The sequence below is a fragment of the Macaca nemestrina genome, chromosome 3, assembly GCF_043159975.1.
Source record: "Macaca nemestrina isolate mMacNem1 chromosome 3, mMacNem.hap1, whole genome shotgun sequence".
Taxonomy (NCBI): Eukaryota; Metazoa; Chordata; class Mammalia; order Primates; family Cercopithecidae; genus Macaca; species Macaca nemestrina.
In genome coordinates, this window is record NC_092127.1 from 5,975,994 (window position 1) to 5,992,906 (window position 16,913).

Sequence of the window (16,913 nt, forward strand, 5' to 3'; positions counted from 1 at the left end):
AGTTCAGAGTCTGCAGTGGTTGTGCTCTGGGGCTGGGAGTGAGCTGCACCAGGGTTTGAATCCTGGTCCACCTCTTACTAGCTGTGTGATGCCAGGAACTGTCTTGTACTCTCTGTTCAGGACATTCCTACCTTTCATGGCTGTTTGAGGATTAAATAAGATAATGTGGGTAAAAGCTCTCAGCGTAGTGCCTGACCCATAGGAGCTGTCACGTATTGAGCACTGACTGTGATTATACAGTTACAGGGCAGTTAACAGTGCTCTTACTGTGCACCAAATGCCAGGCTAGAGCTCAGATACGATGGACAATGCGTCCTGGCTCCTACAGTGAACGAATCTCACAATTTAGACAGGGAAAAGGACACATAAGTGGGCAATTACCGCACAGTATGAAAAGTCATGGCCCAGAAGGGAACCCAGGGTGCTATGGGAACACACACAGGGCTGCTCAGTCTAGCCGCAGGGCACCAGAGGAAGCTTCCTGGAAGGCGCAGTGTCTCTCCAGGGACCTGAAGAGTGAGCAGGAGTGGTTTAATGACGGACGGGCAGACCGAGCTCTCTGAGCTACCGTGGTACTCTTTTCCATCCCCTGTGGACCACAAGGGCCGAGGCCCTGCGGGCTCCAGGACACATTCTTTAATTCCTCATGTTTTAAGTATTGGGGAGGCCATATCAGAGGAGGCCGTGTGCTTCATCTGGGTGCGCACAAGTGTATGTTTAAAATCCGCCAAGAGTATTAGTTATTAACCCATGTAGACTCCCAGCAGGGAAATGAGCTTTAATTCCTTTTCCATTGCTGCATCTTTTGTTAGTCACTGCTAACATCATCATCACCACCATCACCATCGTCATCATCACCATCACCATCGTCATCATCACCCTGATCCATTTCAGGTGCTTTGTGTGCAAGTTGTGGAAAAGCCAGCACTGGGGAGGGAGTCACAGTGGAAATACTGTGGGAAGGGAGGAGAGAACATTCCACATTATTCCTCCCCTCTCATGGACTCTGCAAGCTTCCTGCTCCAATTTAGATCACTCGCTCCCAGTCCTTCTTAACCCAAGAATGAGGGTGAAACAGCTTGGATTTTTACCATCAATACTCTAGCCAAGAAGGGGAGTTTTGTCAGAACTGGGTCTTCCTGGGCCCCTAGAGGTGTGGTCACTGCTGGAATTCACTCGATATCCACATTGGAGCTGACCCCTCACATGCCCCCATAGAACAAGTGTCCGAGGGAGGGCCACAGATGCCAGGCCCTGAACACTCATCTGTTTGCCTCCTGCAGAGTTGCTGTGGAAATGCCGTTCTTATCCTGGCCAACCAATTAGGCCCACGATGTAGTGCTTGATTTAGAGTCCAGCAATGACTGAAGAGTAGTTATTTAAATAACAGCTTCCAGTGTTTCTGACCTGGTGACAGCAGGCGGCGAGGATGCAGCAATAACTATCCTTGGCCTGTTATCACATCTTCCCCCTCTCCAAGGCATGATGAGAAATCTTTAATCACCAAGGTGCTCAGGACCAGCAATTCTTGGTTCAGTGTGTGTGTTTCCCTTGGAGATCTGACCTCATTTATTTTAGGGTCTTGGCTTTGCCTGGCCCAGGGACAAGGTTTCGGGGAGTGTGAACACCTTCACAGAGTGCTATGGGGGTGATAAGGGAGCAAGTTGGCAGGGGCCTCCCTCACCTATGGCTCTCTCCTCTGTCCCTCCAGGAGTGGCCGGGCTGACCTGGCAGCCATATACCATGAGCGCATCGACGTGGAAGGCCACCACTATGGGCCTGCATCTCCGCAGAGGAAAGATGCTCTCAAGGCTGTAGACACTGTCCTGAAGTACATGACCAAGTGGATCCAGGTGACCTGAAGCTAAGACACCTGGCCTGGCCTTCTCTCTGTCTGTCTCCCCCACAGTCATGCCTGTCAACATCTTCCCTTTTACTGCTAAAGGCTGACGGGGCCGGCACAGGCTTTGACGAGTCCCTCTGCTTCACACAGTGCCTCCTGCGGTACCAAGCGATCCCTTGTTCCATAGCCAGGCCAGTGGACCTAGGTGTGCCTTCTCGCCTGGCTCGGCTGGAGAGATACCCAGCTCTGTGGAATCCTAATAAGTTTGGTAGCAGCTGGGCGTGTAGACAGATTCCAGTGCTGATTCTACCTCATGCTTTTGCTGAATGACTACAAGTGTTTGGTTTTGTTTTTGCCTTTGCTTTACCTTCCTGTGCTTTATCCTGTACATCTGCAACATGGGCACGTGATAATTCTCAAACAAGCACACAAGTTTGTTGAAAGAGCCAAAGAAGATGCAAACAGAGGGTCGACCTTAAAAAGCTGAAAGTGCTGTGTAAGGTGTCAGCACGAATTGAATGGGACTGAGCTTCACAGTCCCCTCTGCAAAGGGCTTCTGTTGTGGGTTTTGAACTGGGTCTCACCAGGGCAAAATAGTAGATGATTAAACACAGAACTGAGAAGATAGCCTTTCTCCTATCGTTTGCAGTTGACAAAGTTTTCTGAGTGTATGAGCCTCTCTGTTGTGCCATAATGACTGCCTTTTCCCACCGCACAGGAGCGGGGCCTGCAGGACCGCCTGAACGTCATCATTTTCTCGGATCACGGAATGACCGACATTTTCTGGATGGACAAAGTGATTGAGCTGAATAAGTACATCAGCCTGAACGACCTGCAGCAAGTGAAGGACCGTGGACCTGTTGTGAGCCTTTGGCCGGCCCCTGGAAAGCACTCTGAGGCAAGACAGGCCCGTAGCGGGTGCAGGGGGGCCATGCGGGCCCTCGTGTATCACCACTTTGTACTGTGTCCTTTCCTTGTAGTTTTTTTTGTTTGTTTGGTTTTTTTTTTTTTTTTTTTTTTTTTTTTTTTTTGAGGTGGAGTTTCACTCTTGTTGCCCAGGCTGGAGTGCAATGGTGCGATCTCAGCTCACTGCAACCCTCTGCCTCCCAGGTTCAAGTGGTTCTCCTGCCTCAGCCTCCCGAGTAGCTGGGATTACAGGCATGCACCACCACACCCGGCTAATTTTGTATCTTTAGTAGAGACAGGGTTTCTCCATGTTGGTCAGTCTGGTCTCGAACTCCTGACCCCAGGTGATCAGCTCGCCTCAGCCTCCCAAAGTGCTGGGATTACAGGCGTGAGCCACCACACCCGGACTTTTCTTGTAGTTTTAATACTGACATACGGAGCAGTGTCAGGAGCTCAGATGCTGGGGACAGACTATCTAGTTTGCCTCTCACTCCCTGAGTGACCTCGATCAAGTCTCTGTTTTTTCTTCTCTGAAATTGGCATGATGATACCTACTCCACTGAATGTCATGAGAATTAAACGAGATCAAGGAAGCACCGTACAGGCCCTCACCAGGGCTGTTTTTGTTTGTTTGTTTGTTTTTGTTGTTGTTGTTGTTGAGACGGAGTCTTGCTCTGTTGCCCAGGCTGGAGTGCTGTGGCTGAATCTCAGCTCACTGCAAGCTCCGCCTCCCGGGTTTATGCCATTCTCCTGCCTCAGCCTCCCAAGTAGCTAGGACTACAGGCGCCCGCCACCTCACCCAGCTAGTTTTTTATATTTTTTTTAGTAGAGACGGGGTTTCACCGTGTTCGCCAGGATGGTCTCGATCCCCTGACCTCGTGATCCACCCGTCTCGGCCACCCAAAGTGCTGGGATTACAGGCTTGAGCCACCGTGCCCGGCCTGTTTGTTTGTTTTTGAGATGGAGGCTCGCTCTGTCACCCAGGCTGGAGTGCAGTGGCATGATCTCGGCTCACTGCAACATCCACCTCCCGGGTTCACACCATTCTCCTGTCTCAGCCTCCCGAGTAGCTGGGACTGCAGGCGCCAGCCACTACGCCTGGCTAATTTTTTTGTAGTTTTTTTTAGTAGAGACAGGGTTTCACCATGTTAGCCAGGATGGTCTCGATCTCTTGACCTCATGATCCGAGCCTCAGCCTCCCAAAGTGCTGGGATTCCAGGCGTGAGCCACCATGCCCAGCCTAGGGCTGTTTTATTATAGGCCCAAACGCAGCACTTCTCAGGCGCATCTGGGGAGCATCAGCAGCATCCCTAGGCTGCCCTTTCTCAGGAAGGAGGCTGCTGCCAGGCTGATCTGTTTCTGTGGGGAACGAGAGGGTAAAGAACGAAGGGCTGAGGCTGTATGAAGTGCCCATCTCCTTATGTCAGGAGCCACCGTTCCCAGCTCTGTTCAGTTGGAAGCCAGACCAGCTCCCCACCCTGGCCCCTCTGCCTCCCTGTACGTGAGCATGGTGGTGTCGTCATAGCTGCCTCCTGGCTGCTGTGAGGGATATGGAAGCACGCTGAGCCCACTGCAAGGACAGTAGTGTCCATGACGATCCCCACCAGAGGGTGATCCCTACAGTCACTGCCCTGCACTGGGTGTGGTTGAGTTCCCACAGTGCCAAGATAGGGGATAAAGCTCCCCACAGTCACTGCCCCGCGTCAGGGATGACTAGACCTCTGCTTCCCCTGCTCTCAAAACAAATATTCTCCCCAGCAGTAGCTGGCGACCTACCCTGAGAAGGGAGGAGGAGCAAGTGGCACCTTCTGCTGGCTGCTCGTCCCTGAGTTCCTAGTCACTTCCCAATATGGGCTTTGTGGCTCGTCCCACTCCCAGATGAAACTGATCATGGCGGGAAGCAACTGTCTTCCTGGGGGCAGGCAACCTGCTGCCCCTGGAGGTTGCCAACCATAGGGTGCCAGGAGTAGGTCCTGGCTGGCCTGCTTTCTCTCTCCATCCTCACTGCAGCGATGCGATTGGCTCTGGACAGTCATTAGTAAGGATTAAGCACTGGTGGAGGCCGGGGTCTCACCTCTTTAGCCCAATCCTTCTGCAAATGCATCCTCCTTTCCTTAAGAACTCCGGATTTCCTTAGGTAGAAAATCATAACTCATGGGGCCTACTCCCTATAAGATCTGTCTATTTGGGGTTGAGGAACACAGATGCCCACAATGCCACTGCTGCCAGCCTTGCCCCATGCCCAGGGGGACGGCCCTTTGTTCTCAGGCCCCATGGTCAGGAACTATAGGTGCGGGCTATGTTTACGCAGTGTTCCCATGAGCTCCCAAAATATGAAATCAGGAACAGTATTTTACACATTGGCAGGTTCTTGAAAATAAGTATTTTGTTGTTGTTGTTTTTGGCAAGAAAGATCATCCTTGTCTCCAATTTGGCACTTAGGAACGTGCTGTCTCCAGAACTTGGGCATCAACAGCTTTTGAGCTAGGGAGAGCTCCTTCCAAGGTAGTGTTCAAGTCAGGCATTGCAAGCAGCCAAAGCAGTTGGTAGAGTATTCAAAAGCGGGGGCCATGTTTGGGCGACAGTTTGTCATGTGACGGACACAACAGTTTGTGAGACCTGCTGTGTGTCGCCAGATTTTTCACTTATACAAAAATCCTTCTGCAAATGCATCTTCCTTTCCTTAAGAACTCCAGATTTCCTTAAGTGGAAAATCATAACTCACGGAGCCGTCAGAAACCATCCACTAAATTATTTTACAGAGTTGAATTGATAAACTCAATCTTATCTTCAGTTATGCCCAGAAATGTATGCCTGATTTGGCTAAAGGCCAAGTCAACATCAGCCAGTCGATTTTAATTTTAGCCATAGATATTTAAGTGGCTGCTACTATTAGAAATAAGTACAGGGCCAGGCACAGTGGCCGATGCCTGTAATCCCAGCACTTTGTGAGGCTGAGGCAGGTGGATCATCTGAGATAAGGGGTTCAAGACCAGCCTGACCAACATAGTGAAACCCTGTCTCTACTAAAAATACAAAAATTAGCTCAGCGTGGCAGTGGGTACCTGTAGTTCCAGCTACTTGGGAGGCTGAGGCAGGAGAATTGCTTGAACCCAGGAGGTGGAGGTTGCAGTGAGCCAAGATCTCGCCATTGCACTCCAGCCTGGGTGACAAGAGCAAAACTCCGTCTCAAAAAAAAAAAAAAAATGTGTGTATATATATATATATATATATATATATATATATATATATAAAGAAAAAAAGAAAAAGAAAAAGAAATATGTACAGGGCTACACTCGGTGGCTGAAGCCTATAATCCTAGCACTTTGGGAGGCTGAGGCAGACAGATGTACAAAGTATGTACCAAGTTTGCATCTTCATCATGAAATTAGCAATGTAATTAATGGCAAACAATTACTAGTGCTTTGAAGATTCATGTGCAAGTAGGATAGGCTCTAGGTCAAGTTAAAGAACAAATCTTTTTTGATCTTTGTGATATTTAATATTAGGTAGACCAATTTCTTACTTTCCTTTTAAAATCAGCATGGGAGTTTAGACATAAATAATATTAGAGCATGGGCATTTCGACGTTATTATAAAATGAATGAGGTGTGAAGGGTAATGTTACAGCAGACCCTTTATACTCACAACACTTGAGAAATAGAACATTACCATTACCTGGGACATCTGTATGTCCTTCTCAGACCCAATCCCCCTTTTTGCCCCCTCAGAGGAAACCACTGTCTTAAATTATTAAAACTTCTCTTTACAGTTTTACCATATATGCTGTTTAGTTTTGTAGTTGCTCAAACTATAATAAGAAATATAGAATTGGAATAATTTTGTCTGTATTTTCAGCAACTTTCTTTTTCCCTCTCAAGCTGAGATCCCTGAGAATCTTCCAGGAGTGTTTGTAGCTATAATTCATTCGTCTTCAGTGCTGTAGAGTATTCCATGACAGAACCACACCATGAATTCTTTCTCTCCCCCACTATCGCTGGGCATTTGGGCTGTTCCAGTTTGCAGGGTTCATTGGTCCACATGTCTACAGGTGCACAGGCTTCAGGGATTTCACTCTGTTCCTCACAGTCAACTTCTTAGGTCAGAGAGTATGTGGATCTTCAGCCTCCCTGGATAAAGCCACCTGGCTTTTTGAGACACACAAGTTTTTTGTTTTTACGTATTCAAGTCTATCAAGTATTTGGCAATTTCTTTCTTTGGTCTTATACGTACGTTCTCCTCTCCCCTAGCTCCAGTAAATATTCACACGTATTTAAGAGAGTGAAACTGATCACTCTTGATTTTCCTTACAGGTATATAACAAGCTGAGCACAGTGGAACACATGACTGTCTATGAGAAAGAAGCCATCCCAAGCAGGTTCTATTACAAGAAAGGGAAGTTTGTCTCTCCTTTGACTTTAGTGGCTGATGAAGGCTGGTTCATAACTGAGGTAATTATGAAATATGCACCAATTTATTCACAATGCAAATTCTATAAAACAGTCCAACGTGAAATAATAGTTACTCAAGTTTTTACACATAAAAGATTTTTTCATGTAGGCATCATTGGTTGCATTATGTCTTTCTTTAGAGAATCAAAAGTCTTGATCGGGTAACTTTGTAGACACAACTGTAGATGTGAACCCAGAGTCATGGTTTAGACTTCGTGGCTCCAGACTCCCTGTGTTTTAACAAACGGGCCTTAACTCGATTACTGGGCTTACAATGTAACCTGTTTGCTTGAAAGCGGAACAATTACTGTGAACCAAAGCAATTGCTCAAGGGCAGTCAAAAGCAAGGAGAGGCTCAGCTAGCTTTCACCTTCAAGAGAAATGTTTGGCAAACGAGACTGCGAGTCCCCAGCGTGCCAATTTGATCTTTCAGAGGAGATTATCATGCATTTTTGTTCCAATCTTTAATTGGACCTGTGGAGGCCTGAATGACCTCCACAGCCTCCTCCTGGCTGGCCTGGACGCTAAGCTCCCCCAGCTCTGGCATCAGCTTGTGATATCAGGCCATGGCGGGAAGGCCCTGCCCTTTAGGGGAGTCTGTGGTCAAGTGATGTTTACAGTTCATTCCTGAAGACAGCACGGCTTATTTTAGGAATTTGAAGGTAGGTTGCAGTTATTAGCTTGGTTCAAAAGTAATTGCGGTATATGGCAAAAATCACAATTACTTTTGCACCAACCTAGTAGATCAGGCTCCAGGGTACATGAGAGTAGCTGGTTGAGGCCAATCAAGTGGAAGACCTCAGACTGTTGGCAGCCACCCTGGGAGGCAGGCTGGTGATGACCAGCAGGGAGGCTGACTGGGCAAGTGAGTGGGAGTCTGGGACACGGGCATGGGAAAATGGGGTTGTGGGACATGAACCTCAGTCATGCAGGAGGACTGCGTGACTTCTGGGTGCTCTCAGACAGAGAGAAGCACCCGGCACCAAGGAACTGAGAAGAGAGCAGATCCGATTAGGAGTGTGAGTTTTGCAGAGCAGAGGCCAGCGAGGCCCTCCTCAGGCAGCTATGGCTTCTCTGCCACGTGGTTTACAAGGTGAGGGTCCCTCTGTTCCCTAACGACCTCTCCTCTACAATCCAAAATGCTTCTCATCGCTTCATCACACCGTGTGAGGTCATCTGGAGTGAGGTTAGGTTGGGATCACCAAATCATCACTTAGAGTGGTTGGCTCAGGACCTCACACAGAGCACATATGTAGTCAAGCAAGTCACCGGTCTCACTGTATTCCACAATGCCAGCCTTCCAGATCTCACCAAAGGGCTTACTGTTTGAACTTTTTTCAGTTCATAAAATTCTGGCAGAATTGCTTTGAATTTTTAAAAGCAAATATGCCCTGAAGGTTAATTCCCAGCCGTCAGTCATTTCTTAGCTGGCTGTTTGCATCCGTCTTTACTTCGTGGTCTTTAGCTGAAGTCGCCTGTGCTGAGAGACAGGGTGGAAGGGAGGGAGGGTGTAAGAGGGCAGAGGTGATCCGGGCATCTTGGTGGAAAACAGGCTTAGGTAGGGGAGTGCAGGGCCAGAGGTCACTATGGAGATGCTGGATGACTAATGAGGTGCCATCTCAACTCCATCGAGAAAGGTCTTGGCTCCCGGGAGTAGGGTGTGACAGGTGCTGGGGAAGCAGCTTCAGCCCTGAATCCTCTCAGTGAAAGTAAACATGGTGTCTCAGCAGCCACACGTCTGGCATGAAGATGCTGGGCCTTCCAGTGAGTGATGAAACGCAGTACTGGGAGACCTTGAGACATCCGTTAAGACGTTCTTGGTCATAAATCACAGCCCCTTTGATAAATGTAGCTGAAACAAAAAGGATTTACTATCCCACATAAGTAGAAGTCTGGAGGCAGGCAATTCCAGGATTGCTGAATCCAGCAACTCAATTATCTCACGCCCCAAGCCAGCTCTTCTGCAATGCTCTTGGCTTTCTTCAAGGTCACAAGATGGCTGCTGCAGCTCCACACATCACATCATATCCCATCAGGACATTCCAAAGCAGGAAAGAAAGGGTGTGGGTTCTGTTTGCACGTCTCCTACTTTTATCAGGGAGCAAAATATACATACCAGAGCCAGGGCCAGACTCGGGTTTTGTAGGACTCTGAAGATTATGGAATTAAGGTGAAGGGGATCTCTCTTTAAGAAGAAAATATACACAATTATGAATACAAAATTAGGTACAGGGATTTGGAAGAAGTTCACACACATGAAGAACCTTGATGCATAAGCTGTAAATCTGCTTCTGCCCAGAACCCACTAGCGGCTTCCCCTCGGTCTCATTAATCAGCTGACTAGTGGGGCTAGGAAGTTCCTGCTTTGGGTCAGCTTTGGTTCTGAGATCTGAAGTTGTGCTGAAGTGCAGACCAGGGGGTCCCAATCACAGGACAAAAGTGAAACAGAGGCCAGGAATCAGGCAGACTGGGGCCCCGAAACAAAGAACAGAAAGAAGGGGTGAGGGGAGAGCAAGGACAAACAGCAGCCTCTGTCCCATTCTGACTTGCGCTGGCCCACTCAGGATGCCCAGTGACAAGTGTGAGGACACGTCCTCCTTCCCCTGGCTCTGCTTCCATCTCCCCTCCATCCTTCCACCCCGCACTCTGCTGTGGGTCCAGGTGCCTGCTCCCTTCCATCTCCTCGCCATCATCCTGCCCCGTACTCTGCTGTGGGTCCAAGTACCTGCTCCCTTCCATCTCCCCCCAGTCATTCTGCCCCATACTCTGCTGTGAGTCCAGGTGACTGCTCCCTTCCATCTACTCCCCATTATCCTGCCCCGTACTCTGCTGTGGGTCCAAGTACCTGCTCCCTTCCATCTCCCCCGCATCCTCCTGCCCCCGTACTCTGCTGTGGGTCCAAGTACCTGCTCCCCTGTAGGAAACTGACAAATTAGCGTTGACCATGTTATGTTCTATTATGTGTTTTGTACGCATTGACAAATACACACACACACATTTGTCTGAGTAAATCAGAAGAGAGACCATCAGTTAGCAAGGGCTAAGCAGTACTGTATTGTGCGTCTTAGGGAGAAGCCACAGACCAGAAAGGAAGAATGCCTAGCTATTGACAATTACTGGAGCAGCATTTTAAAATATACAATCATTTCCAAAGGAAGATTCGAGGTAATTTCAAAGATAAGTGAAGCAGGAACTTTAAAAAGAAAAAAAAAAACATCAGAAATAAGATAAATAGGGTGTGAAAAAATAAGATTAGCTCTGAAAGATGAGGGTTGCTCACTAATAGACTATCCATGGTGGCTCACACACCTTTAATTACTAATGATAAGGGCTGCGAAACTCATCTTCATGTATTACACCTGGATCCTTAGCAACTCTAGAACGACCCCTCCCCCAAAGCTTCAATGGTATGCATAGAAAGTTATTTTATACCTTGCAGATAATAAATACATCAAGAAAAATTTCTGTTTAAATTTTAGTCAGTGACAACAGCAACTACTACAATAATAATAGCTATCTTGAATTAAGTGCATCCTAGTTCCTGTTTCTAATTCTCCTAATGACTCTGCATCGTGGATATTGTTAGTTTTGTTTGTTTTGATGTTGTTTTCTTGTTTTTTTTGTTTGTTTTTGTTTTTGTTTTCTTTTTGACACGGAGTCTCACTCTGTCAGCCAGGCTGGGATGCGGTGGCATGATCTCAGCTCACTGCAACCTCTGCCTCCTAGGTTCAAGAGATCCTCTTGCCTCAGCCTCCCAAGTAGCTGAGATTACAGGTGCCCGCCACCATGCCCAGCTAATTTTTGTATTTTTAGTAGAGATGGGGTTTCACCATGTTGGCCAGGAGGGTCTTGAACTTCTGAATCTCAAGTGATCCGCCCGCCTTGGCCTCCCAAATTGCTGGTATTACAGGTGTGAGCCAGTACACCCAGCTGTTATTGTTAGTTCTGAAAATAACATACAGCCAAATAAAATGGAACACACATGTGGTTCTGAGCTTCCAAGAAGCTAATCCAAAGAGAACAATCAGTTCCATTAATATAACTTAGAGCATCTATATTCATGAACATATATGTTTCTCTGGAAAATCATAATTGTCCCTGAGTCCTGAGAGACACTGAGATATCTTTTAATGACTTTTTGCAGTTTCCTAGACTAAATATCTTAATCATTTTACTTCTACCCTGGAATTTGCAAATTTTTATTATGAAGAAACCATATGTAAAAGTTATAATTTCTGATTCTACTTTAGTATAACATTGGGGCTTTATTTATTTGTTTTCTGAGAAATCCCAAAAACAAGTGCCCATTCTTTCTTTACTGGCTTAAACTTCTTTTTTTGACATCATTCTATTGTTTGTTGTACTTTCTTGACAACAGAGAATTAAAAACCCCATTCTATATCCTTGTTTCTGCTCTGTGCCAAGGCTATTTATCTCTCACATTCCTATTTGCAAAACTTCTCCCCAAATGGTAAAAGAACGTTATGTTTTGCCCTGAAACCTACACACCCATCCACAGTGCATGCGATGACATTTCAGGGCTGGCTTACACTTCACATCTGTGGCATGGCAAGACTCTCAGCCTGAAAGCAATCTCTCCAGGTCTGAGTTCAGCTGGCAGATGAGACTGGTTTCTGGTTTAGCCATGATGAGGAAAACAGCTGAGTCAGGACACGGTGATGCTGGGTGACAGCCACTAGAGTCCTGTCCCCCACTCCTTTCTGCCTATAGCCGCCATCCCAGAAACATGGAAGATTTGGTTTCCTTGGTAAAAATGCCCCTCCCCAAAACACACTAACTTTCTACCATCGATTTAAGTCTTGCAGACTTTAAGGCGGCGGCACTAACAGGAAGACTTTATTGAGTTCATCTTTTTCTCAGGATTTCTTAGAGAGGAGTCACTGAAAAAGATAAAGACAGGAACAGATTGTCTTTTTTTTTTTTTTTTTTTTTTTTTTTTTTTTTTTTTGAGACGGAGTCTTGCTCTGTTGCCCAGGCTGGAGTGCAGTGGCGGGATTTGGCTCACTGCAACCTCCACCTTCCAGTTTCAAGTGATTCTCCTGACTCAACCTCCCGAGTAGCTGGGACTACAGGTGTCTGCCACCATGCCTGGCTAATTTTTCTAGTTTTAGTAGGGATGGGATTTCACCACATTTGCCAGGCTGGTCTTGAACTCCTGACCTTGTGATCCACCCACCTCAGCCTCCCAAAGTGCTGGGATTACACAGTCATGTAGTGGGACTGCTGACCCTGCCATAGTAAAGCAAGCCCCCTGGCCAGGGGCCCCCAGTTTGCCTCTGCCCCTGCACTCTTTAATAGTCCAGCTGGATTTCCAGCTGCTGTCAGTCCTTTCTCCGGCCTCCTGTCCTGAAAGGAGAGAAATCTGAAAGTGTTCTTATCCCCATAGGATGAAACAGAAAGAGGTAAAGCACAGGCTGCCTCCATGGGTCCAGCCTGAGCCTGTCATAGGAAATGGGCCTTCCTCACGGAAGTCCTACCTGAGACCTGGTCCCTGTCCTCTGGAAAGCCTTTGCCCTGCGTCTTCCCTCCAGGGGATGAAGATCACGCTCTTCCCCAGAGCACAGGAGCCCTGCCCAGGCTGGCTCCACTGGGGTTCTCAGTTGGACACCCTGCCACTCCCTCTCCCAGGGGCCTAGGGCAGGTTGGGTTGTCACAATGTCATGGTGGGCCAAGGACACTGAGGAGGCAGGCTCGGTGACGCTAAATTATGGGAGAGTCAGGCACAACACAGCAAAATGACAAGTGGAGAAGGGCAGTTTGCAGCAGACTCAAGCGTACTCTTCCATCCCCCACTGTGAAGGCCGTGTGCATCAGCCATCATGCGCCTAGCAAACCAGCAGATGTGTGCCAAGTGCCGACTACATGTGATGGCCAATGAAAAGTTCTAATTCCACAGTGGGGAGCCACTGGGAGTCCTTGTCCCCCTCCCGCTCTCCCTGCTCGTGAAGACAGTAGATACTAAATAAATACACATACCACACAAATAAATCACTGTGGTAAGGGCTGTCATGGACACAGAGATTGCCATGAAAGAGGGTACTGGGGTGGGGGAAACAGGAGCCCGATGTAGGTGAGGGGCTACGGGGGCCTCTCTGAGAAGAGAGCTTGAGGCTGAAACCCAGAGGAGGAGTTCTCAGTGGTCAGGCGGGAAGAGGAAGTGCTCTCCAGGCTGAGGGAACGGTCTGCTTGAAGAACCTGAGCTGGAAAGACCTTTGAGAGTTAGAGGAATGGAAAGAATGGGCCAGGTGGCCAAGTGTGGGGAGCCAGGAGAGGGGACGTGGCAACGAGATGGGGCTGCTTAGGTAAGCAAGGGACCATTGGCCCAGGACTTGGTATTTTTTATCTTAAGACTTGGCATTTTTGTGGCCGGGCATAGTGGCTCACACCTGTAACATCAGCACTTTGGGAGGCCGAGGCAGGCGGATCACCTGAGGTCAGGAGTTTGAGACCAGCCTGGCCAACATGGTGAAACCCCGTCTCTACTAAAAATATAAAAATTAGCCAGGCGTGGTGGTACGTGCCTACAATCCCAGCTACTTGGGAGGCTGAGGCAGAAGAATCACTTGAACCTGGGAGGCAGAAGTTTCCGTGAGCCAAGATTGCAGCACTGCACGCCAGCCTGGGCGACACAGCGAGATTCCATCTCAAGATAAAAAAACAAAAAACTTGGTATTTTTTAATCTTAAGTTCAATGGGAAACCACAGGGAATTTTTCCAGGTAATGATCCATTATCTTCAGGGTAATGTAATTCACAGCTCATGGGAAGAACAGAGTCAAAGAACAAAGTCAAACAGGTCATGAGCAGTTCCATGAAAATTCTTACACTGACCCGCTAAACAGACTGTCAATGTGATTTCATCCACCTTTAATTAGTAATACTGGTTGCTGTGAACAACAATCTTAATTTTTCATGCCTGGATCATTGTAGACTTTGGAAAGAGCTCCCTATGGTCCTCCCAAAAGTTTCAATGACATACACATCAAGTTATTTTATATTTTACACATAATAAATATATGGTTTTTTTTTTTTTATTTTGGTCAATAACAACCATAACAGTAGTGGCTATCTGGAATTAGGTACCTCCTCAGTTCACTCTCTCTGCATTGTGGATACTGCGATCCCAATTTTACTGAGTTAATGGCGGCTCATCATTTTAGGTCCCATGCCTATGGTTACAAATCTCTGAGCAACAAACCCAGGACTTGAATTCCAGTCTAGCCATGAAGCACACAGTCCCACCCAGTTCTTCTAAGATGTTCCAAACATTTCATCAGAATGTTCAATGCGTTTCTGACCTCGTGTTTCCCAGTTACAGACTCACCCTTCTGGCTTCTGTGGGGTCTAGAGCTACGTCTCGGCTCCTTCACACTTGCAGAAACAGAAGTTCTACCATCGTCCTTTTAAATTTTTTTGCTCATGTCATACTGCAAAAATCTCTACAGTTGCTCCAAGCCCAATTTACCTCCTTTTCTTCTTCCTTACCCCAACCCCTTTCTTTCTTATCACCAACATGGGTGATTTGCATATACCAGAACCAAAATTTTTCTGGTTGTGAAAACAATTCTTCCATTGCAACACTTAAGTGTTGGGAATTTGGTGGTCAGGGAGAGGTAACCGAGCTCGCCCAAGTAACTTCAATCAGCCTAATAAATAATCAGTAGAGTCCCTGGAATGCCCTCTCTGTGCCAATCCCTCCCTGTCCTTCAAAGGCCAAATCAACACCATCTCTACCAGGAAACACTCAAGAGTTGCTAATGCTCTCCAGCTTGGAATTCCGTAAGACCTGATGCTACATTTGTTTATTTGTTTTGGACTCTGCCCTCCTAGAGTGGAAGCTCCCTGAGGACAGGTCTTTGGCATCTCGACTTTTGTTTCCCATCATGAACTTGTACACAGTAGAGTCTCAGTAGATGTTAGTGGGTGGTACGAATTATTAAACATTGAGGCAGTTGATTCCTGACTCTACTTATTGACAGGTTGTTCACATGGCTGGTGTGTAAACCAGTCACCATGTAAACCAGTCACCAAGTAAACAGAGAAGAAAGTGAAGTCAGGCTTTCAACCCTGGCTAATTATTAGGAGCTCCAGAAGAGATTTCAACAGGGAAGAGATGTTGAAAGCACGAATTCTCCTTGCATCAGTTGACCCAGAGCTACAGTCCAAGGCCGAGACACACAGCCCTGAGGGGCTGATTCCTGCAGCCTCTCCTGGACAGTGTCCATCTTATGCCACCATGCTCATGAAGGTAGGATGGGGAAAGATTTCCCCAGAGCTTGGTGAAAGATCATAGAACATGGTCCGGACCCCTGCCTGACTTGAGAGAAATGCAGCAAATTCGGGCCCAAGCTTCTAAAGGAGGCCGATATTTTTCTCCAGAGGAGAGACTTATTTTGAAAACTGGAACAGGATATGAAATGCCAGGCTCAATTCTAAAGCCTGTGGTTGAACGGCTGTGAGGCCTGGACCCAAAATATCTGGGGAAATCAAGACAATCTAGAAAACGTGGCTTCGGAGCTTTAGTGACAGCTCGTGTGGTATTGTCCAGGCCTGCCTGAGCTTCAGGAAGTCAGATGCGGGGCGGGAAGCTGCGTGCGGTCTGGTGGTGACCAGGGCCGTCTGTGTGAGCTGCATGGGAGCACAGGCATACCCTTCTCAGCCTGGCTGCACTGCAATCAACGTGATTCGGAAAAAAAAAAGAAAAGAAGAAAGAAACCCCATCCACTGAGTGCTTTTCTCCAGCGCTTCGCTCCACGCCGAGAACGTCTGCGTCTCTGGATCCCTGCTGACTTTGCTGCATGCAGTTCCCATTTCGAGGAGCAAGCAGTGTGTGGCCAGGGGCTCTCTGGGGTCAGGCCAGTGGTCTGCTGCCTGAGCAATTACATTCTGTTTTAGAAAGACAGAGAAAGGGAAATGGTTAGAGAAACATCTCTTTGGAGCGGCATGCGGCAAACACATCTCAAAGGCTCATAACCGCCACTCCCACGGGCTCCGAAGAGTCCCGCTGGCTGGAAGCCTCTTTGCAGGACAATTTAAAATAGCAATGCCACAAAATCCGAGAAAGCGTGGTTTATAATAGAAACCATATCTCGACCTTCACACTAGCAGCAAAACCATCCAAGCCAGCCAAACTGTCATCATTTCACCAGAGTTTTCACAGAAGCCACCCATGGCTGGAACATTATTGGTGACTTTTCTTAGACTGGGAGGATGTCAGAAGTGTATTGTATTTTCAGGGAGGTGGGAGGCTTCTGTTATAACCATGTCCTAGAAGAAAAATGCGGATTTTTATTAGGCCTCTAATACACCTTAGATAGGTTTCACCTTTTATTTTCATCTGACCAGATTTCAACGGTGTCCCCCAGTTCCCTGGAGACCTGCTGTGATGCCTCAAGGGAGAAAGGGAAGAACTTGGGTCCCTGACCCCACACCTCATGAGAATTATACTTTCAGTAGTTGAAAGGAGACACGATAGTTAAAATGTGTAACAACCAGCACCCCATGGGTGCCAGCCATTGAGAATGAAGCACCTGTTGGAGCAGCTGGAGGGCCGCCCTAACTCCTGTCTGTTGGAAAGCAGCCCTGTGCCAGCTAATGCTGTGCCTAATTCTGTGGTCCCTTGAAGCCCTTTGAACTTTGTAAGAGGGAGGGCCCATTTTGCTATGCCCAGGGCCACACAAAGGGAGATGAGGC

The 16,913-nt window shown here is 47.5% G+C and overlaps 1 protein-coding gene across 3 annotated transcripts in view; it reads left to right on the forward strand.

Moving 5' to 3' along the window:
- LOC105466586 (ectonucleotide pyrophosphatase/phosphodiesterase 6) overlaps positions 1-16,913 on the forward strand; it is a 128,811-nt gene that overhangs the window by 97,461 nt on the left and 14,437 nt on the right. For all 3 annotated transcript variants that reach the window (XM_011715640.2, XM_011715642.3, XM_011715641.2), the window contains 3 exons: positions 1,712-1,853; positions 2,562-2,741; positions 7,063-7,200. In XM_011715640.2, coding sequence (XP_011713942.2) covers positions 1,712-1,853; positions 2,562-2,741; positions 7,063-7,200 — 460 coding nt within the window. The remainder of the gene's footprint in view (positions 1-1,711; positions 1,854-2,561; positions 2,742-7,062; positions 7,201-16,913) is intronic.